This window comes from Miniopterus schreibersii, assembly GCF_964146895.1.
Source record: "Miniopterus schreibersii genome assembly, chromosome: 19".
Lineage (NCBI taxonomy): Eukaryota > Metazoa > Chordata > Mammalia > Chiroptera > Miniopteridae > Miniopterus > Miniopterus schreibersii.
Window position 1 is genome coordinate 35,840,995 of NC_138119.1, and position 21,815 is coordinate 35,862,809.

The 21,815-nt window shown below is 50.3% G+C and overlaps 1 protein-coding gene across 2 annotated transcripts; it reads left to right on the top strand.

Annotated features, from left to right (window-relative positions):
- Positions 1 to 654: 654 nt before the first annotated feature.
- On the top strand, positions 655 to 18,326 carry SELL (selectin L). 2 transcript variants are annotated; one of them, XM_081120969.1, is made up of 10 exons: positions 655 to 732; positions 1,219 to 1,296; positions 2,100 to 2,169; positions 3,870 to 4,256; positions 5,117 to 5,224; positions 7,213 to 7,398; positions 8,520 to 8,705; positions 10,289 to 10,417; positions 14,347 to 14,365; positions 18,018 to 18,326. In XM_081120969.1, exons 2-10 carry the CDS (start codon positions 1,294 to 1,296, stop codon positions 18,034 to 18,036), a joined length of 1,107 nt encoding a protein of 368 aa, XP_080977095.1. In that variant the 5' UTR covers positions 655 to 732; positions 1,219 to 1,293; the 3' UTR covers positions 18,037 to 18,326. The 2 variants fall into 2 exon arrangements, with proteins under 2 accessions (XP_080977095.1, XP_080977094.1); XM_081120968.1 differs by lacking the exon at positions 655 to 732 and having other exon boundaries at positions 1,038 to 1,296.
- Positions 18,327 to 21,815: the final 3,489 nt, after the last annotated feature.

Sequence of the window (21,815 nt, forward strand, 5' to 3'; positions counted from 1 at the left end):
CGAAAGCCCGGTGGACAAGAGTCAAGAGAGAACTGAAGGGGAGACACAGTCTAGACATTTCTTTGGGGGTATAGCTGGGGACTGGCATTACGTGGGTCTCCTCTGCTCCAGGTTTGCCCACATTTCAACATCTCTGCCAAGCTCCTTCCAGGAGAAGTGCAGCTTAGTGATCGAGAGCACAGGCCGAGAACTGGTGGGCCTAGGACCCAACTCCCAGCTGGTCTCTTACCAGCTGTGACTAAGGCAACTTTCTTAACCTTTCTGAGACTTTTTAAATGGGGATATTAATAGTACCTACTGGGGAGTATTGTACTTAATCCTTATAAAGATTAAATAAGGTAATAAACATGGAGTGTTGAGCTCTATAGCTATTACTGTTATCAGTATTATCTTTTCAAAAATGCAAAACTGATCATGCCAGTGACTCTCTCTTCCCACTGCCCTCCATCCTTTGGGTCCTGATTTCATGTGCAGCCTATCTCCTTCACATTGTACACTCCGGAGACGCAGGCGAAGGCATTTGTAGGCGCCCCCAAGCCCTAGGGCAGAAAGCTAGAGCTGCTTTGCCTGTCGGGGCTTAACTCCAGGAGGCGCCATTGCCAAGGCCCTCCACTAGGGGGCGAGCCTGCTACAGCTCCGCTCCTCCGAGCTCTCGCAGACGGCGTCAATCTGTCCAGAATACTTTCTGATTGTGTGGTGTTTGCAATGTCAGGCGCCCTCTACCACGGATAGGCAAGAGTTAGCCCGGTGTTTATAGAAAAGGAAAGGAGGGAGACAGAGATGGAGAGATGGAGGCTGGAAAAAGGAGGGAAGGAGGGAGGGGGAAGAGGGGAGGAAGGAGGGGAGGAAGGAGGGAGGGAAGGGAGGAGGGAGGGAAGGGAGGAGGGAGGGAGAAAGGGAGGAAGGAAGGGAGGAAGGAGGGAAGGAGGGAAGGGAGAGAGGGAGGGAGGGAAGGGAGAGAGGGAAGGAGGGAGGGAGGGAGGGAGGGAGGGAGGGAGGGAGGGAGGGAGGGAGGGAGGGAGGGAGGGAGGGAGGGAGACTCCAGCAAGAATGCCCGTGGTCCGCAGCTCTTTTTTCTCAGGGGAAGTGATGAGGTGGGACTAGGAAAGAGGTGGGGAAAGAGGCGTTAGAGGAGGGGAGTGGGCGGAGGAGGGGTTAGAGAAAGGAAAGGAAGCGGGCCCTCTGGGGACACGCAGTGTCTGCCGTCTGCCCGCCCAGCTGTGGCCAGGACCGGAGCCCCTGGAGCCGAGCTGAGAGGAGACGCTGCAGAGCGCCGAGAGGACCACGCCAGCCATGGTGAGCTTTCGGCCCAAGGGTTTCGGAGGGCCAGGTGGAACCTCTTCCAGGGGCTGCAGAGGCAGGTGGCAAACGACGGGAAGCAGCACATCCCACTTTTCTTGGTTTAAAAAAAGCCAGGAGCTAAAATCGCTGCGTGCTCCTAGGACCCCTCCCCTCGGGTGCTGCCGTCTCCTTGGCTGGTCTCTGGGGAGACTCTCGCAGGACCGTCTTGTTGAGATGAGCACCTCTGAGAGCTAACCTGCGGCTACCCCACAAGTGACATACTTCAGACAACACGGTTTTAAGGTGTGCAGAAAATGTGTGGCCTTGTCACTGGAATTGCTCAAAATGCAATTCCTTTTAGTTGAACAAAACTGAACTGCTTGTCTTGGCTGGTGTCTGTTTGGCTACCTAATGCTTTCAGGTATTGGAAGCATCATAATCAGGTGGGAGTTTTTAACACTGAATCTAGACACCAATAGCTCATTAAGCACCAATGAACACTTTAAAACAGTATATACTAAGTATCGAATAGTTTCATCTAACAGCTCAGCAGACAAGTAGAGACAAAAAAGTTACTGAAATGTAGAAAAAAGTCTGCGTTGTAACAATCAGCAGCTCGAGGCTAAGACACAAAATAAAAGACCCTGTGTCGGCTCTGAGGCAAATTCAACGCTCCTCGTTTATCCATGTCCGAGAGATCAATGCCTGGCCAGGCTTCGTGAGCCGATGTGTTTTGTTAACTTTAGGAAAGTTGTAGGAGCCCCCTCAGGGGGCCGTAGGAGTGTGATGTGAGTGTAAATCTTGTGTTTTACTTGCAGCTGCCTCCACGGAAATGCCGGAGCGCCCCGAGGGTCTTCGGGCTGTGGGTGTGGACGGCGCTCTGCTGTGGTGCGTTCTGCTGTTTGTCTATCGCTGAGCCTTTTTCCCGCGTGTTTATTTCTCTTAAGTGTCCACGGGGCGCACGGGTCACAGGGAGAATTGTTGGGTAAAGGGCTGCTGACCCGCCCTGTCCCCTGCAGGGCTCCTTTCTTCCTCTCGGCTTTAATCCTTCCCCGCAGGGTCCACGTTCTGACAAACCCACAGAGACCTTAGTCCTGAAGGTCTGAGGCCGATTAAGGGAAATCTCACAGGAAGTTACAACCTGTACCAGATACTCAGTGCTGGGCTCCTGCGATTTACCGACAGTTCGGTGGACACCGATGTCACCCGACAGTTACAGTACGAGCTCTTCAGGGGCGGGCCCTTTACATAGCTTGTTTCTGTTTCCCGCTGATGTGACAAGTGCGGCGTGTGACTCTCGAGCAATGTTAGGCAACTGGAGGGACTTTCTTTCCCATTTCCTCAGTGAGCTATTAGTCTTCTTATGCCCTAGCCTGAATTTTCAGCTCTGGCCAAGCAAAATTGCTTTCCTTGGCCCCTCGCACATTCCTTATGTCTGTCTGCCTCATGCCGCCTGGGACCCTAGCGAATGCCCTGCAAGGTGCCAAGCACTGTCCTGGGCACTGAGGATACAGTGAGCAGTGAGCAAAACAGTTCCTCCCCCAGGGCTGGCCCTCCGTCTAGTGGACCGCCCCTTCCAAGCTCTGCCCAAATGCCCATTTTATGACGTCCTTTACTCAGGAATCCTGTTTCATTTCTGATATGTTTGACTTGATCAAGATTAAATATGTTTTCTTTGTATCTGTTATTTCTTATTTAGAATCTTTAGGAGGCTGTAACATTGTATCTCTTTTCTTTGGTATTTCTCTCTGGTATTTACCCTACACAGAGAAAATACTAAATGTTGATGGCTGTGGAAACTTTCCTTTCCAGCAGAGCTTAGAGTGGCTCATGTTACTATGCGGTCATTGTGTGGTCATGGTTTGTCCTGGTTTTTTCAAAGCCCTCATATCTGAAGTACCTATATGCTGATTACACATCATCAGTTGAGTACTTTTGTGTCCAGGACACCATCTAAGTAAATTTCACAGCCTGACACCATTTGGTTTTTTAAATTGCTCTTTTTGTTATTATGTAGTTAGATATCTAAGGCTTGGGCTGCACATGGAGGTTTTCCCAGAAGCAGTTCTTCTTATGCTAAATATTATCTTTTTGGTACAAAAAAGATGACTTAAAAATATATCATTATTTCTGCCTTTATTCTACTTCTCTCCCAGGATTAAAAAAAAAAAGTAGACAGTAAATCTTAGAGCTATATGATGTTATACTTAAATTAATGTTAAATGACATTGTACTTAAATTAATGTTAAGTGATTGACAGCTACTAAGATAAAGAAATGTGAATTTCTAAAACATGTAGATTAAATTTCACTTGAAAGAATTTTGAGAAAAATTTGTTTCATAAAAATAAATCTAGAAAGCCACCAAATTTGTCCAAAATAGAGCTATGTGCAGAAGCGTTCTCTATCATGGTGAGAAGTGATCAGGACTAGGAAGAAGGCGTACCTCCTACTGTCCATCTCACATGGCCGGTGCTGAGCCGCGGGCGGTGACGTCTCCCTTGGGGTGCCAGCCTCCTCCCAGCCCGGGCCACCCTAGGAGGTGTCCGCTGTGGCCCTGAGCCTACAGTTCACGCCCATGTCTTTCAGATTTCTCGGCCTATCACGGAACCGACTGCTGGACTTACCATTATTCTGAAAAGCCCATGAACTGGGCAAACGCTAGAAAGTTCTGCCAACAGAATTACACAGATCTAGTTGCCATTCAAAACAAGGGGGAGATCGAGTACCTGAACAGGACCCTTCCCTTCAGTCGCACCTACTACTGGATAGGAATCCGGAAGGTAGGGGGCGTGTGGACCTGGGTGGGGACCAACAAGTCCCTCACGGCCGAGGCCGAGAACTGGGGAGATGGGGAGCCCAACAACAAGAAGTCGAAAGAGGACTGCGTGGAGATGTACATCAAGAGGAGCAAGGACGCGGGGAAGTGGAACGACGACGCCTGCCACAAGCCCAAGGCCGCGCTCTGTTACACAGGTAGGAGCCGCCGCCACTCGGCCGAGGACGGCCGGAGAGCACTCGGGCGGGTCCTCCAGGGCCGCTCGAACCAGGTCTCTGCGGGCATTTCTGGTGTGTGAGGCTGGTCCCCGCACCCCAAAGCGATATCCCTGAATGGACTTACAGCAAGAGGAGACGTGCGTCGGGAGGAAGGGCTGACTAGACCGTCCCCGGGGATGGGGGAGCGTAGCTTCCGTTACCCCGGTGTCCCCATCCTGCAGCAGGGGGCTTGGTGTCGCGTTTCCTGGGTGGCCTGACCCTGTAGATATAATGACACATTGTGGTGTTTCATTATCTGGTGTATAAAATTTCCGTAAAGGCAACTGTAACAGTTCCAGACAGTCCAGATTTTCCCACGTCGCATTGTAACAGTGAAACAGTTCGTTTGGTCCCTGGTGAACTGGACTCCCTATTAACTTGGCAGACGTGGGCTTTTCAGTCTTTCTGGCATTCTTTCTATGAAGAAAGGCATTGCCAAGCAATCTCACTGCAGAAAATGATTGGAGTTCAGGGCATCTCTTTACCTGCTTATTACATCAAAAACCAAGTAATTTCAAGAGTTTCAACGTACGTCCCTAAGTTTTCCTAAAATATTACAAAGTGTTAGTACTGGGAGATTCTTTCGAGAACAAACACTTAGGGCTATATGGCCAGTGTCTGACGTAAATAAACATGTTAGCATATGGTTTATATTCAAAGGTACTATGAAAAAATGTACAAATAAAGTCTTCCTGTTTATTAAGATAGTCTCAGCCAAAAAGCTATCTATGTCTAAAACAATGACTATGTGTGCTAAGAAGTAATCACATTAAAATAATTTCTTTCGGATCCCCTTGCAGCTTCTTGCCAGCCCTGGTCCTGCAGCGGCCACGGCGAGTGCGTGGAAACCATCAATAACAACACCTGCGCCTGCGACGAGGGCTACTACGGGTCCCAGTGCCAGCTCCGTAAGCCGCTTTCCCTTCCCGGGCTCTTTCTGTGCGAAGGCGCAGGGGCGCCTGCAGCTTGTGGGAGTAGCTGGGACGCACGCTACTGGCCATTCTGAGAAATGAGAAGTTCTGATCATAAGGCCGGGCTTGCGCAACACTGGTACCTTTCCGTAAAGATTTCATAAGTCACGACGAAGTTTCACTTCTCAGCAGGTGTTTCCCAGTGGCACAAAGATCACAGCCGTGATGGTTACAACAATGAGTCAGGTGTGGTAGATACCTGCTCTTAGAAACTCATCATTCTAACGAGCTTGTCTGGCTCATTAGAACTAAATAAAGTCTGAAAGAAACTAAAATGTGTACGGTTAGGAGGGCGAGTGGCCCAGAATGTCATCTCGCTTGGTTATGGAATCGTCAAAGTCACAACAGGGCCAAGGCCCAAAAGAAAAGTTCACACAATGATACTCAGCACATCTGGTCAGAGAGATAGAATAATAAATCCAGCACGTTTATTTGGGCTGGGAGTTTCAGAAGATATGAAGGCAAATCCATTATGGATTCTGCCCTTACAGGATTTACAGTTAACTAGTGGAAATTATAGATGCCCATCATTTAGTGTGATGGAGGGAGAGGTAAGCCAGGGTAAGCTCGCGGAGGCTGGAAATTGCCCAGTGAAGCAATCTGGCCTTTATCTGACAATGAGAGGCTACATACTATCTTCTTTTATATATATATATCTTTATTGATTTCAGAGAGAGGAAGAGAGAGAGACAGAAACATCAATGATGAGAGAGTCATTGATCGAGCCCACAACCCAGGCATGTGCCCTGACCGGGAATCGAACCCTGTTGCCTGGATCCTAGGTCGACGCTCAACCGCTGAGCCACGCCCGGCCGGGCTACATGCTATCTTTTTAAATTGACTTTATTGGGGTGACTTTGGTTAATGAAATTATGTAGGTTTCACTACACTACGTCACCTGTCTATTGTGCTGTGTGGTCACCACCCCAAGTCAAGCCCCCTTCCCCCCTGCACCCCCGTCTTCCTCTCTACTCCCCCTTCCCTCTGGTAAGCACCACACTGCTGGCTGTGTCTGTGAGGTTATGTGACATTTAGTATCTTAACACCTGCGCTTAGGGCAGCTGCCCTAGAAGCAGGCTCGACATGGACTGAGTGGCGGAGGGTCAGAGCAGGAGAGAGCCGGCAGGGGCCTGCTGCGCTCCCCGCGAGCCCGGCGGCAGAGGCAAAGGAAAGCGCAGACTCACAGGCGCGAGGCCGAGCCAGTCACCTCGCTACTGAAAGCCGCGCGTCAGATCCTTTGACTGAGGCTGGCTGGGTTTCAAAACTGTGTTTGAAGTATCTGGGGCATGAGATAGACTATTACAAGGAGAAAAAATAAAGCCACGCTCGTGGAGAATAAATAATTAAAGCCAAAGTAAATTTAAATGTCAGCCAAGGGGAACTGACCTAACTCGTTCGCGGCGTTGCAGAGCCGTGACCCTGCCCAATGCTTGACCCTCACTCCCCCCACAATGCTTCATTTTTCAATCCCTCTGTCGCCGGCAGGGCCATTCCACTCCTCGTTGAATGTTTTAATCGATTTTGTCTCCGCTTCCGTCGGGTCACTCTTTCCCGGTTTTCTCTCTACCTGTGATCGTTTCTCTTGTTTTTGTCATGGGCACGAACCCAAGCCCTACCCTTTTGTCAGCCCTCAGCTCCTATCTTTTGTCCACTGCTCTTTGGACTCCATAGCCCCCCTTGGTCAACCTTACCAGCTTTTGTGAACTGGAAAATCCATGTGAGCTTTGGACTGACACCTGTTTCCAGCCCTGAACTCCGAGTATGCTAAGCATATCCTTGGGGTGCCCACAGGCTGCAGAACACTGTCCCAGAGCTTCTCTGTTGTCTCCCTATCTCCACGTGCGGTGCCACCATCTATATGAGCGTGCGCGGCCCAGCATCGGCCCTCCTCACTCAGCCCGATGCTCTTTCTTTTCTTACTGAAGTGACGCAGTGTGAGCCCCTGCAGGGCCCAGAGCTGGGCACCGTGACCTGCGTCAACCCTCTGGGAAGCTTCAGCTACAGCTCGCATTGTGTCTTCAGTTGCTCGGAGGGGACAGGACTCGTGGGGGTTGGAGAAACCACCTGTGGTCCGTTTGGAAACTGGTCGTCTCCTGCGCCCACCTGCCGAGGTGAGTGACGGGCCTGGCTGGGGGCCTCGTGGGGCAGGCCGAGCGCACAGGCCGCCCAGCAGGGTCTTGCTAAGAAGTCTGAACCCTCTTTGGGAGCAAAATTTAACCTTAGACTACACTGCAATGCTTTTCAGGGGGGCAACTGTTATTAAAATTTAAAAAACAATAACTGCAAACAAAAAGTGACAAGCAAATACCCCTGGAGCGCCCTCCCCGTGCAGGCATGTGAGCGGCGCAGGCGGGTACACGGCCCTTCCCTCCCCCGGGGCCCGCTGAATGGCCAGTGCCACGGAGCCTCAGTGAAGCCCGGGTCTTTCTCTCCCCTCGGTAACGCCTGTTTCGCGTGGCGTCCTACTTCACCCCAACCAGCTTCCTTCTGGGAGGGCAGAGGCCTCGATATTGTTTCGCTGGTTTTTGTCGAGACCCTCTTACCTTTTCCCCTCCGTGGGCGCCCAGGACAGCAGCTGCCGTGGAAAACAAACCCCAGGTCTCGGTCCTCCCTGTGTGAGAGGAGGCGCTCGTTTTCTTTTTAACTGTCGGCCACCTCCTTGCAGGAGAAGGCTGCTGGTGGCCGCCCTTGGGCAGCCTCGCTTACACTTTCTATCTTCGTGCTTCTGGCTCACTAGTCTAAGTGGTTTAATTCTCAAAAGAACTGTCAGGATCATTCACTGAAATCAAGGCACTAAATCGCCAACCTGCTGAATTTCACAGAAGTCGAGGGACTTGCCTCAGGGAACTGGGATGTTTGTCACAGTTGCTTGGGTGGGTTTAGAGCAGGTGAGAGGGAGGAGATTCTCTACACTCCCCGAGAAGGCCCCTCAGCTCTGGGGGCCCCGGCCCTGTCGCAGGGCTTCCAGCAGCCGGAGCGACGCCCGGGGGCCAACCCTCCCCTCCTCCCTCCACCTCCCACCCCCAATGCCTTCGGTGGTCTCCGGCCTCACCCCTGACTCTCCATCAGTCTCGAGAAAATGAAGTCTGGAAGCATTATCAGGAGCAATTTCTAGATTAGAAATGTGTAGAGTCCTGTGGGTGTTCCCGCAGTTGAGTCAGGCAGCTTTGGCTAAAAACCTTTGGTCAAGGGAGGGTCTCTGCTCAGAATTTTTTTCTCTTTTTCATTGAAGCAATCCCGTGTGAGCCTCTAACAGCACCTGATTTGGGGGCCATGGACTGCAGCCACCCCCTGGACAACTTCAGCTTTAAGTCCGTGTGCACCTTCAACTGCTCAGAAGGAACTGAGTTAATCGGGGAGAAGAGAACCACCTGTGGATCGTCTGGACTCTGGTCGAACCCCAGTCCAGTCTGTCAAAGTGAGTCAGTTTGCCCCTGTGCTGAATACCTTACAGATGGAGCAGATGGCGGGGAAAGATATATTGAACTTCCATATTCCATTTTGCTAAACGTATGTGTCTTAAGAATAAATTTATACATATTAATTTACCACATAACCCTTGACTATTCCCACCTCTTCCTTCAGTGATAGCCGTTTCCTTTTTCCAGCCATTTCTCCACTCCGCCCCTCCCAACCTTTAGCATCTAAACTCACTGTCTCTACTGACTTGTTTGTTACCCATTCTTCCATCGCAGCACAAGCTCACGTCTCAGTTAGTCCATGAAAATGCCACTACAGAGGTCACCAATGAGCACGTAATTCCAAAAGCAGTGGATGCGTTTCAATTATCGTTAAGCCAAAGCGTCCTGAATCTGTGCATGGGGCCGTGTCTCCCTCTTCTCTCTAAACCCTCCACCTGCCAGTAGGTGCTAAGTAAATGCCCATTAAATTCACATGTGAAAGACTAGCTACCCATGTCTACCCCTGAGACCACCTGCATCAATGACAAACGTCTTTAAATAGTAGGATCTGTGGAAGCTACGAGAGAGGCTGGTCTCTGTGGGTCGCGGGCTGGGGAGTGGGGTGGGGACCAGGGTCTTCAGGGGGGTCTGTGTTCAGGCCATGGTTCCTTCCTTTTAAGGCTGGGCTAGTCCCTTCCTCATGCTCGTGTGTGGATCCTCTGGGACCTTGAGCCCCTTTCCTTTACCCACTTGGGTGTGGGGATGGAAGCAATGTAACGAAAGGGTCCTCACCACAACGTGAGGATAAGGGAGGCCGTCAGACCCTGGGCAGACCTGCAGAGGAAGTTCCTTGACGGGTGCTCTCAGGTTACAGATTTTCCCGCATTGATATTTTTTCAATAAAGGTCCCCGATGATCTTAGGTCACACCTACAGGATGATATAGAACTGTGCTCCTTTAGGCACAGGGGGCCCCCAAAACTGTGTACACACTCAACAGCTGATAGCTCAATTGATGTTTCTTTCTTTTCAGATTTAGCCCATTGGAGTTAAAAATTATTGAAAGTGTGTACACATTTTGGGGGGCCCCCTGTACTTGTGAAGGAAGCAGGAGAAGTGAGTCATTGGCAGACGGGCCAGTGCCGGTCCCTGGCATGTAAACCCCAAGTGCCTACACGCGCACAGCTGCTTCCAAGTAGGAGCACTGATGATTCTTGTAGCTGATCAGTCACCTGGCTCAGATCGCTGGCTTTGATTTTTCCTACAGTCATGCTGGCCTTTTAGCGCTTCTCTGATTTAGAGTCCGAACCATTCAACAAGACCACGGAGCTAAATACAGCGATGACCCCTTCTTGACAAGATTTTAGGTGCATCTCCCGGAAATTCCATCAATCACAAATCTGGGAATGACATTGCTTAGGCACCGGCTTTGCCCCTGGACTCATCGTGGGCCTTCCCACGCCAGTTCCCTCATCCGTCAGATGGCATCAAATGGGCAGTTGTTGGGAGATGGAAGGAGGGGAAAGTCTGACGTCATGAAACGGCACTAGAGAAACCCTGCTCATGGCCTCATGTGACGTGCCTCCCTCTTTCCCTTTCAGAACTGGACAGGAGCTTCTCGCTGATCAAGGAGGGAGACTACAACCCCCTCTTCATCCCAGTGGCCGTCATGGTCACTGCATTCTTGGGGTTGGCATTTATCATCTGGCTGGCAAGGCGATTAAAAAAAGGTATGTGAGTTTACCTTCCTATGAGAATAATAAAACTGTGATGAGAAAAAATATAGACACCTACAGGAAATCAACTCCGATAGCTTCAACTAAAGCAGACATCACCCGGAGATGTGGGGGGCAGCCCAGCACACACTTGCATTAAAACACATTGGCTGATTTTCGCTTTTCATCCAACAAACTTTAAAAACAAGCAAATGGCCTACTATCTTCAAGCCACCTTGCTTGATAGTTGACAAAAGGTCCTTTGCTCTTATTTAATTCTGGAAAAAGGGTGCATGGACTCTGACCTCTGAGAGCCGCGTGCCTTTGACTTCGATGAGTCCGATGTCCAGGAAAGTTTTCAGGCACTGCTCCCGAACACCTGACCTCACCAGGCGTCACATACCCGTCTGGCTTCCGACACGTGGAGTCGCACTGTTCCCGGGACGAGCCCCACTCTTTCTCCCGGGTGCCGGCTCACTAGGGACACAGCCTGACAAGGCACCACGTTCTCGGGCTTCCCTCCACCCTGGACGGGAGAAGAAACGGGAGCGGGAGGGCTGCCTCGAGAAGCCAGTATCTGCCCTAAGTAGCAGCTGAGCACCACCAGGGGGAACAGCATCACTCCCCCACCTGCCCCTGAGTGTCCAGCCCTAGACTGGGACCAACCTGCCAGTTGTAGGCCCGCAGCCTGAGGCTGCCACTCTGGGCCAGACTCACCTGGCAGAAACGGTCGAGACTGAAATTCATGCACAGTAGGAGGCTTTTAATAAATGCCTGCTTCAAGCTCAGGGCCATCGATGACCTCAAACTGAGCAACTGGACCGTGTTGCCTCCCCACGGGGCCCGTGGATGCCATATTAACACTTCCATCAAATCAACACGTATTCTGTGCAGTGAATGTGGTATGGAAGGGCCACACCCCTCACCCACCCATCCTCACTGGCAGTTGCAGGACTAGTACCTACCTTTTCTCATTGGCCTTTCCCCCACTATGATCTGACCTTTCAGCCCGAATTTAAGACTAAGGGAACTAGATTAGTTTTCCAAACAACCCAGCAAGACAGAGGAGGGGGCGCCGGGGATGTGGGAGAACTTCAGTCACTGTGACCCAAGAGCACTGAGCAGTTAATGCCCCGCTCCTGCTGTTAGACATTGGCCAAGAATGGATGCCGCCAGCTTATAGTACGATACTAGGTACAGCAAGTAAGTATTGCACAAGTGCAAAAAGGGAATGAGAGGTCCCTCCCGCCCCGATCATCGCTTCCCCTGAGGCTTCAAAGCCTGATCCCAACGCCCTTTCTTTCCTCCCACCTTGGGTGACGTTGGCAGCGCTGCGGGGGCTGAGGATTGCGGGGAAAGATAGCTAAATAGCCTCTAAGGACTTTGGGGCTGTGAGTCACCTGCATAAGGAGGATATTTGTTCCCAAACTCTAAAACCTTTTAATAAATGCTAGTAGAATCAAAAGAACAGAATTGAAGTCACAGGTACTCAGTGTGTGTGGGGGCGGGGGGCTGGCAAAGGCTGTTTTATAAACAGGGGTGAGAAAAAGCAGTGGGGTTGTTTTTAAATTTTTTACCTTGGAGTCATTTCTGTACAAGATCTCAAACCGATAGCTTGAAAACTTCATGCCCCTGCTGTGGGAATGAGTGTGGGGCAAACAGGAAACAGATAACGGGCAGTTGGGCTTGTCACCACTATGCCAACCGAGAGCAGAAGCCCCAGAGATCACTGACTCTGTAGGAAAGTCAGGCTGTGTCTAACATGACATTCAAACAGCCTTCATTTCTGAAACCCCGTCTGATATCCCCAACTTTCAAGTCACCTTTTCTTCCAACAATTTTAGTTGTAGATCAGTTGAAACATGAAGAATATTTTTTTCCTGTAGAGACAATGTTAGAAACGATGGGCTGCACCCCTAGAGAGTTTCTAACACAATGTAGCTGATGCATTTACAACAGTAAAAGTCAAAACCAATAAATCTGAATATACAGAGTACTCATCGGCTCTGAGGATTCTGTAGGCTCTTGGGGCTCAGAAAACTGGAGAAAGGGGGCAGGTGACCATTCAGAGCATAGTAGCCAGTGAAACGACCAGAATCTTGCCCTGACCTTCTGTCCTCAGATGGATCTTCTGCATCCGCACTTTGACCCCTGCCCTGCTGGTCTTGACCTCCAGACTCCAGCTCCTTTCTTCTGAGAGAGGAGCCGGGGGGGGGGGGGGGGTGCTCCAGAAACACGCGCCCCTGTGCATGGGCTCGTCTGGAAACATCCCCCCAGCATCATCATTCTGACTAGTCATTGTCATTGGCCTTGTTTGGCAAATGAGGAAACTGAGGCAATAATGTTTTAGGCCAGATCTCTAAAGTCCCTGAATGTCAGCAGGGACCAGAGCCAGGCTGCCATCTAGATGTGCCCCCGAGACCACTGGTCTTCAGGCCAGTGAGGTTCTACTTTTCCCCTTGGCTGGGAGACTTTTCCACCTGAGCCGACTCACAGGGTTAAAACAGGGCACGAAACTGCACACGTGTTCCCTTAGTTCCCTTTTCTTCAAAAAAGGAACTGTCTCAGTGGGGACAGACTCTGCTCATGTGCTGCTCTGCGCTGCACTGTCCCTGCAGGAAAAATGTATATGAAGACAGACAAATGGAAATCAGAAGTGAATTCAGATTGAATTCCCTCTGCTCACGCGTATTTGGTTCATGTCATCAGCAGGCTGAATTTTGGGAGAAATATTTAAAATATTAATTTCTAATATTTTAAAGGTTTAAAACAGCAAATGAACGCTGTCTGAGCTTCAGGGTCTGCACTGAATACTTTGAATACTTTTTTTTTAATCAACTCAATGAGGAAGATATCATTTCATGCCTCTTTCACGGAAGAAGAAATGGCTTAGAGAGGACGGGCAGGTGGCTATTCAAAGACACACCGCGGGTGGCAAACAGGGCTTGCATCTCGGTCAGGCTGTTCTGGGGTTCCAGGTGATACCCGCTGAAATATACTGCTTCCCACTGAGGTTTTTCCTACTTCAAAAGCTTTTTTTTTTTTGCTTTTATTTCCTCTGCAACTCAACTCTACAGTTCATTTGTTTATAGCCTTATTTATTCTCTGCTTAAAAAAAAAGATAATTTACAAAATGCATTCAGCATAACAAGTTAAAATGTAAGAAAATTAGTTGAAATGTAAGAAAAGTGAGGTCCAAATATACAAGAATAGGTTGGAGCCAGGGGTGAAGGTGGGACACAGAAATGTGTGTGTCACAAAGCCCTATGCACTTGACAAAAGAGGGTCTCAGGCCTGGCCCAGAGTGTCCCCGCAGCCAGTCAAAGAAGGAAACATACTCAGCTACGAGTCACTGTGTTTGTGAGAGACAAGCACAGCGGTTTCTCAGCTAGGGGGTGTCGTTCCCGCCGCAGAGACCCGAGTGAAGAACCTTCTGTGGGGACTCTCAGGAGGGGGTGTGAGAGCGCAGGACTGTTCCCAGCGCATCTGTCAGCAGTTAGGCCCCGGGGAAGAACCTGCGGGGGCGGCGGGTGGGAGGGAGACCCAGCCCTGGGTGGGGTCTGACTGCCAGGCAGCCGGGGCCCGCTGCCTTGGCCTTGGCCTTGGCCTTGGCCTTCACCTTGGCCTTGGCCTTGGCCTTAGCCTTAGCCTTGGCCTTCACCTTGGCCTTGGCCTTCACCTTGGCCTTGGCCTTGGCCTTCGCCTTCCACAGCAGCGCAGGTCGCGGAATGGAGGGCGTGGGGCTCTTCCGCCGGGCGCTGGCCGCTGTTTGGGCCACAGCGTTAACCCAGTCCGCCCAGGCTTGGGGGCAGAAGGGGCCCACCTAGCACATGCATAGGACACTTCCAAAGACAGTTCTGAAGGTGGGAAGGGCTCTTTACCCTTATTTTTTAAAATGGAAATTGTCTACTTTTGCTGATGCCATTTTTCTGTTCTATTTTTAGGCAAAAAGTCTCAGAAAAGGTAAGTTTTACCCGCGGGCAGCTTCTCCACCCGTCGGTCTGTTCTCTGCCTTCCTAAGGTGCTTCCTGTCAGAGGCAGGCGCTTCGCTCTTCATCTCGTTCGCATGACGCTTCCAGATCAGCAGATCAGCCTCCAGCCTCCCTTAGAAGCAGTGGCTTTCTTAGCGTTAGAAGAGCTGAGTGGATGGATGAACCGGGAATGCCCAGTCAGGAAAAGGGAGCTCTTTCTGGTTGTCCCCAAACATCTTTTGAGGATTGGAAGCACTGTGGTGCATTTTTTCTTGTCCTGGGTGAACACGAGGGCCGCACTAAACACGATACTGAGGAAACATCCAACCCAACAATACTTATTGAGAAACTGTTGAACCCCAGGCCTTGAGCAGCAGGTATAGCCCCGACTCCAATGCCTAGCCCAAGGGGTAGGTGACTGCTACTCCGATGAGCACTGTCCTTCAGAAATCTGGAAGAAGTGGGGAGCACAAATTCCGTGTGCAGCTTCCCTAAAGAGGCACTGTTTTAGTTTGGTCCTGAACCCCAGGTTTCTTTAATTGGAGAAACACAAACTTAGAAGAGATGCAGACCTGTGAAAACACATGGCCCTTCTGGCAGACATGAAGAGGGCAAAACATTTATCAGCTCAAGAGGCTTAGGGACTTGCTCTGAAAGGTTAGGAAGGAGAATGTAGGTAAAAAGAACTGTGAAGATGAGATTTTGGTGACATACTAAGTTCCCAGCAAGGCTTTTAACATCTGAAGTGCAGCGAGATGCTCCCCGAGGAGGCGGGTGCCTGCTCAGACAGCCGTCCTGCAAGCCACAGGTGCTCGCAGAGCGCAGTGGGCTGAGCTCAGGGTGCAGAAAAGAAGCAGAGACACAGGCAACAGAGGCCGGATCACAGAGTGACTCATCCGCCACGTTAGCGTGTGGACTTTGTCCTGGGGTCTTGGGGGCATCACACAGGGCTTTAAGCAGGTGAATGTTGTACTGAAATTTGTATCTCGGGAATCTTTGCATTTGACCCATGAGGATCACGAAAGTCAGCAAACGTGGGAAGTGGGTGAGCTTGGAGGCAAAGGACTGTTTCGGAGGAATTTGAAATTATTCCGTTAAAACTAACTAGAGAAATAGCATCGAGGACGAGTTGATGAGATAAGAGGGGGTAGAGTCACCAGCGTGTGGTTATTAACTGGCCGAGGCAGAGAAGAATCAGAGAAGCCGCCTGGGCTCTGATTGGGGAGCTGGTAGGTGGATGCTATCTCTACTATGCAGGGCTATTCACTGAGATGGGGAGAAAAAAAAACCACACAAGAAACAAAAAGAGAGAAGTTTTGGAGCTGGAGCTCCTGGGTTCGGTTTTGTACACGTTGAGCTTTGGCGCCCGTGGCTCATCCATGGTCCATAGGTCCAGTCTGCAGCCCGGGGGCTGCCGTGGGGCAGGAGAAGTGGAGGTCGGGGTTCTCACTTTGCAGGAGGTAACTGCCATCTGAGGACCGGGCACAGTCACCCAGGCCGTGTGCGCGTGTGAGTGTGCAGGAGGGTGTGGGAGACGCAGGCAACCAGAGGAGCAAGTCAGCCGAGGACAAGGCGGGTGGGGGGTTGCCGGGGAAGCAGAAGGCCAATCAGGGGAGTATGGGGTCCGGGACACCTAGGAAAGGAGGAAACGGGAAATGTTTCAAATGCTGCCAGGGGAACGAGTGAATTCCCCTGGGCGTGACCAGGGCATTGGCGGGGAGCCTGTTGTCAGCGTTGAGGTCAGGACAGAAGTCAGGTGGCCAGGGCCTGAAGACTCAGAGGGCGTGAGAAAGCACATGGAAGTCATCGCCCTTGGAAAGCTTGGCTGGCAGGAAAGGAGAGAGTTGGGGGGTAGCTGGGTGGGGGCAGAGGGTCAGTGGAGGTCCTTTTGTTCTACTTTATTGCCCCGTCTTCCATCTGACAGTGTGGATGGGTCCTAGACCCTCCCCAGCCCTGTGGGCAGGAAACCCACACAATACGCAGCCTTCTTTTACACTCACACCCACTGAGTGAAAGTCTTTCTGGCACAATCTACCCAGGGCTGTTTTCTGGCCACAAGAACCACCTGTGTTTTTCATCACCATTGGATGGAAGCAGATCAGTATAACTTTTTAGACGTCCTTGGGGACAGGAGGAATATTAGCATTAAGTTAATTACCATACCAAGCTAATTGCCATGTTAAGTTGAATGGTTCCCTAATTTTTACGTGAATCCGTCTATAGTTATTTACTAAACACCTTTGTGCAGGTACAATGCTCAGCTTGACTGAGACATGAGAGGAGTAAACCCTTACCCCTGACCTCAGGGAGATTGTCTAGTTGGGGAGTTGAGACAGACGTATTTTAAAGAATCAGAAAAACACAAGGCGGACCACGGCAACGGTCAATGAATTCTGTATTGATAAGAAGCTTCCTCCACGACAGAAGTTTGCGATCACAGAAAATCTTATGAGATCTGTACCCACCTAGATCCAAAGACCAGGCTCTTAACTTTTAGGCTGTTAGAACCCAGGACTCTCGACCCCCAGGTTAGAGCTGTACATCCTAGTAGTGTGATCCCCCCACCAAAACCTTCGTGTGCTGGCACCGAGGAGGGGCGGGGTGGAAGAAGTAGGGCATGTTTCTGAAACAAGCCGAAGGTGACATGAGCACCATCACGTCCAACGCCTGTGTGCATTTTCTGAGAGCCCTTGAGAGACTGAGCAAACGCTCACAGTCCTTTGTGCTCGATCCTACTAGCCTTCGGTTGGTGAATGACCGGCGCCTAGGGCACCTGCGGTTTCGATTCTTGCTGGGTTATTTTGACTCTTCTGCAAACTGGTTGTTTATCACCTCATTTGGTTTCTAGTGTCTAAATTCTGCCCGGGTAAGAGCTACACCCAAGATACACAGGAAGATACGATGCCAACCTCAGGGAGGGCCTGTGTGAGGTTCTGTTTTCAGAAACAGCCTGTCTGCTGGCAAGCACGTTTGCAGCTGCTGAATTGTGGTTTCCCAGGGCAGTTCCTCCCCAGAACGGTCTTGGGTTCTCGTGGGCCTGTGAAAGGTGCCATGGAGACACACCATATTTGGTTCTCGCCATCCTTTCCAAGAATGAGACAACTGCTTCACAAACAAGAGGTGGCATCCAGTTCACAAAACTAAACTTGTCACCATCTCCTTAAAACATAGACCCACCACCGTGGCTGCATGAGTTCGGTTGTCTCTGATTTCTCTCTCCCTTTGAGACACCTTCTGCCTCCCTGCCTCCCACTGTTCATCTCTCTAAAGCGCGCTGCGTGCCCGTTGGGCCTGAAGACAGAGCCTGCGCCGCTGACCTTTCTAAGCGTGGGTTGTGGACCCGCAGCACCCCTGGGAGCTGGTTAGGACGCAGGATCTCAGGCCCCCCCCAAACCGCAGGATCCGAGTCTGCTTTAACACCACCCCGGGGTGGGAAGCCCCCGGGGACGTGAGAAGCGCTGCATTAGGATTTCTGGTCTCATTTCCCTGCTTCGGGGCATGTTCTGCATTTTGTTCAGCCCACTGGACATGTTTCCTTCACCTTAATCTCACCTTTAGTGCATACTTACCTTTCCTACTAACACTTCAGTTTTCGCAATTCCGAGCTCCCTCCTTTAACTTATATTCTCTTGTTTGTCATTCAGCATGGATGACCCATATTAAGTCACGCCCTGGGACAGAAGTTCTGGGATCCCTGCGCACCCCCGGATTCTTCCAAGCCTCCGTGAGAAGCTCCGCACAGCGCTGCCTCCTCCACCGAGAGGACCCGCGTCTCGTTCAGCGCAGCTGGAGCGCTTTCTACGGGACCAGCAGCTGCTTCTGCACCCCTGCCCCCTGCCCCCCCAGCCCTGCTGTGGTTTATGTGGCTCAGTGTTTTATTCCCTTTCCTGTGGAGAAACAAGCCCAAAGGGGAAAGGATTCCGTGGAACATAAAGACATCCAGTGACCCTCTCTTTCTTGACTCTTGTTTCCAGTTTCAGCTCAGAGCTGTACCTGAGACACACGCTCCTAAATACAGTGGGAAGTCCATACACGGGCAGCCACAGACCACACTTTACATTGTGGGGGTACATTCTTGCAGAAAGGTCATAAAACCGATGTCCTTGCTTCCCGACTCCAGCAAAGCAATGGGGTTCTGCTCCGAACAGGAACAGTCCTATCTGCACCGCGCCCCACCTTCCATGCATGCAGGCCCTGCTGTGTCCTGCTCCAGCCCCACCTCCCCCCGCCCGCCCCGTCAGTGGCTGGCTCCCACACACAGCATCTCAGGAGCACCAAACGCAGGAGATGAAAAAGCACTGATGCTTTTCTTGGATTTGGGTTTCGAGGTCTCTTTTTGTACCCCCACCCAGATTTCTTGAATTTTATGTTTCTTTTATAACCACTACGTTGTTGATAAAGAAACATCATCACCAGAACGCCCACTGCAAGCAGCATCTATCCCTGTGGAGTTCTGAAGAAGAGTTAACAGAAGTAGAAAGAGATTCCGTGCCTCATGCTGAAAGGATTCCCCCTTCCCCACCCCCAGTTCTCTTATCCGTCTACCTAGATCCCATCCATGCCTCACAACTCATCTCAGGCACCCCTCCTGCCTCCCTCACCGCTTTTTTCATAACTAGTCCTTAGCTAGTCTGACCATGGCAATCTCCCCTTCCTGGCCTCCTACTGCAAGGTTAGTCTGTAGCATGCAACTCTGTACTTAAACACAGCTTGGCATGTTTTTTAATGTTACCTAGTTTGTTATTTTAAAAATTATCATAGGTATGTTTTCTCCCAAGTAAAACTCTACCCTCCTTAAAGGCAGAGACTGTGACATATTCCTGGAGTGTCTAATCCATTACTTGACATTCAATAAATGTGTTCAAATAAATTAGAAAGAGCTTACAGTGTACTGCTGATACCAGTTGCAGCAAACCCTCTCTCTATGGCATGTGATGGCCTAAACAGATACCCACCAAAGTCAAGGGCTGAGTTCTTAGAAGAGAATAGGGCCCTTGTGAAAACCATTTGGAAATACGCCCTGTCCATGGCCAATACCGCTTTCTATAAATGTGTACAGCTGTGAGAATGGTTTTTTGGTGATGGTTACATTTTCCTTTCTCTAAGTCGTCTCAGATTCTGCATTACAACAAGGCTGTTGTAAAAGAGTCTCCATGCCGTGCACTATAAACCCAGGGTGTGCCACTTTCATGCAGTTTAGGACGCATCCCTCAGAGCCAAACAGTGCACCAGCTGCTCAGACTCAAGGGGCAGCCCTGACTGAAGGCCCCTTTCAGCTAACACATCAGGACCCGAGTGGAGGCTACCTCTTGGGAGTGAGAGGTGTAAGTCCTAAGGAATGATCATCTTAGGCATTATGTGACTCTACGTCTTTTCAATGAAGATTCATAAGATTCATAAAGAAATAAAGATTCATAAGATAAATTTCTCCAACGACCTTGGGACTAAGTCTCTCTGAGACTTAGTTTCCAGTTTCTTTGCCTATAACATAAGAAAGAAATACACCTCGTTTACCTCATAGGGGCCTGTGACGACTGAGTCCGGCGTGAAACTACTTGGTGAACTGACCTTAAATGTAGATCCCCCCCCCCCCCCCATCTTGCTATTCATGCTTTCTAGTGTAGGACTCTGGATCTCAGCAAGGGCTTGAGCAGAAGCAGGTCTGAGGCCTTCTCTCTAGGTTGAAACCAGAGGGTACTTCACTTGCGTTCAACTAGGAACCCAGTGCTCACTCTCACCTGGGGTCAGCCTGCTCCCTGCCCACTAGCTGGGGTCAGGTGGAAAGGCGTGAGCTGGGGAGCCAGACCCACTCCCCTGGAATCCTGCCTCTGCTCTGTGGTGTGACCCTGAGGTCATCAGCCTGAATTTCAGATTTATTTACGAAATGGGGATGCCATTATCTTCCTTACACAGTTGTGCTCCAGATTAAGGGAATAACCAAGACTACTAGCCTTTGTGAAACTGACAGGGTCTAAGAAACACAGAATTATCACTTTCTCTGGATTTGTTCACCAAATTTGTTTGGCTACATTATTTTAATTTTCCGAATATGTATTTTATTAAATTAAGATTTACTTTTATAACCTTGGCCCTGATAAGGAAAATTTGTCCCCCTAGTGTCACACACGTCCCATGTGTGACCCCAGCTTGAACCTCTCGGCCTCCTTAGCACTGTGCTCTGTTCTTTGACACGTGCCTGAGACAGACCCAGCTCCATATGATTTAATGAGAAACAGATGAGACTAGAAGGTGGCTTCATACCCAAATCCTACTGTGGAAAACTAATAAAGTTACCCTTTAGACAGCTATATCTTCCCCTCAGAGTTCCCACTTTCTGCCAGCTGACCCTTCTCTTTATTTCCCATTTTCTCTCAAGTTCTTCTAAAATTTCTCTCTCTTGACTGCAGCAATTTGGTTCTTCCTTCTGTTCACCTGTCCCACTCAGGAAAGAAAAGCTGCCACCACCAAACAACATACAACCATGACAAGGTCAAGGAGGTCATCAGCAGAAGTAGAGAGAGCTTCACTTCCCGTGGTCCTTGGCAGTCCTGTCGCATCTGGTGGCCTCCCAACATTTCATGAGCTAAAGCCTTCCTTCCCTGCGTGACTCTGAAAGGCCTCATTGGAACTAAGCTTTTCCTTAGCATCTTGGTACAAAGCTTAGTCCAGGCAACAGATCTAGTGTTTTTGTTTCCAACTCTGGAAGTTCTAGCAGCTGTAGCAGCCATCATGACGATAATAGTAGGGTGACAGATTCTTTTAAGTTTGTTATCTTAAACTTATTTTTGTTGGCATCCAATGATCTTAATTGACATCCAAATCCAAATTGGGGGAAACTGCCTCTTCTTGATAAGCCTCTGAGGCAGCAGGGGAGACCCGACAGGCCAGTGTTGCAGAAGCTTCAGCTGCAGTAACGTGTAACGAGGGCGCTCTGGGTAAGAAAATGCAGAACACCTAGTTTCCATTGCTCCCGTGAGGGCACAGGAGGAACATGAGGGGAGGAAACGGGGACAGAGCGGAGCTGGAAAAGTTGTGGGAAGCAAGAACTCAGCGGGGCAGCCTGGCCTCCAAGGACAAGTGGGAATATTAATAAACCCTGCGATCGCCTCGGCGCTGCACAGCCCTCCAGGAAGATTCGGCCTCGCCCGCAGGTCTGCGCTCAGGCGGCCGTGAAGGAGGCGGTGAAGGCCGACCGGGCCGCTTTCGCAGTTTGGGAAAACAGCGGCTATGAAGGCATAACCGCAAAAAGCAAAGACGGAGCAAAATATTTCGGCAGAAACAAAATATTTAGAAAGAAATCAACGCCAATGTCAGCATGAAAATTAAGCTCTCGGGGAATCTTGAGAAGTCTTAGAGGAGGTTTGGGGTTCCCGCTGTTATCAGCATTGTTGATCCACTGTATCTGATTTTAAGGGGCAGAGAGACCCCAGCTGACATCAGGC

Coding starts and splice junctions, on each gene's coding strand:
- SELL (XM_081120969.1), top strand. Junction 4,257..5,116: donor GGCCGCGCTCTGTTACACAG/GTAGGAGCCGCC, acceptor ATCCCCTTGCAG/CTTCTTGCCAGCCCTGGTCC. Junction 7,399..8,519: donor TCCTGCGCCCACCTGCCGAG/GTGAGTGACGGG, acceptor TTTTCATTGAAG/CAATCCCGTGTGAGCCTCTA.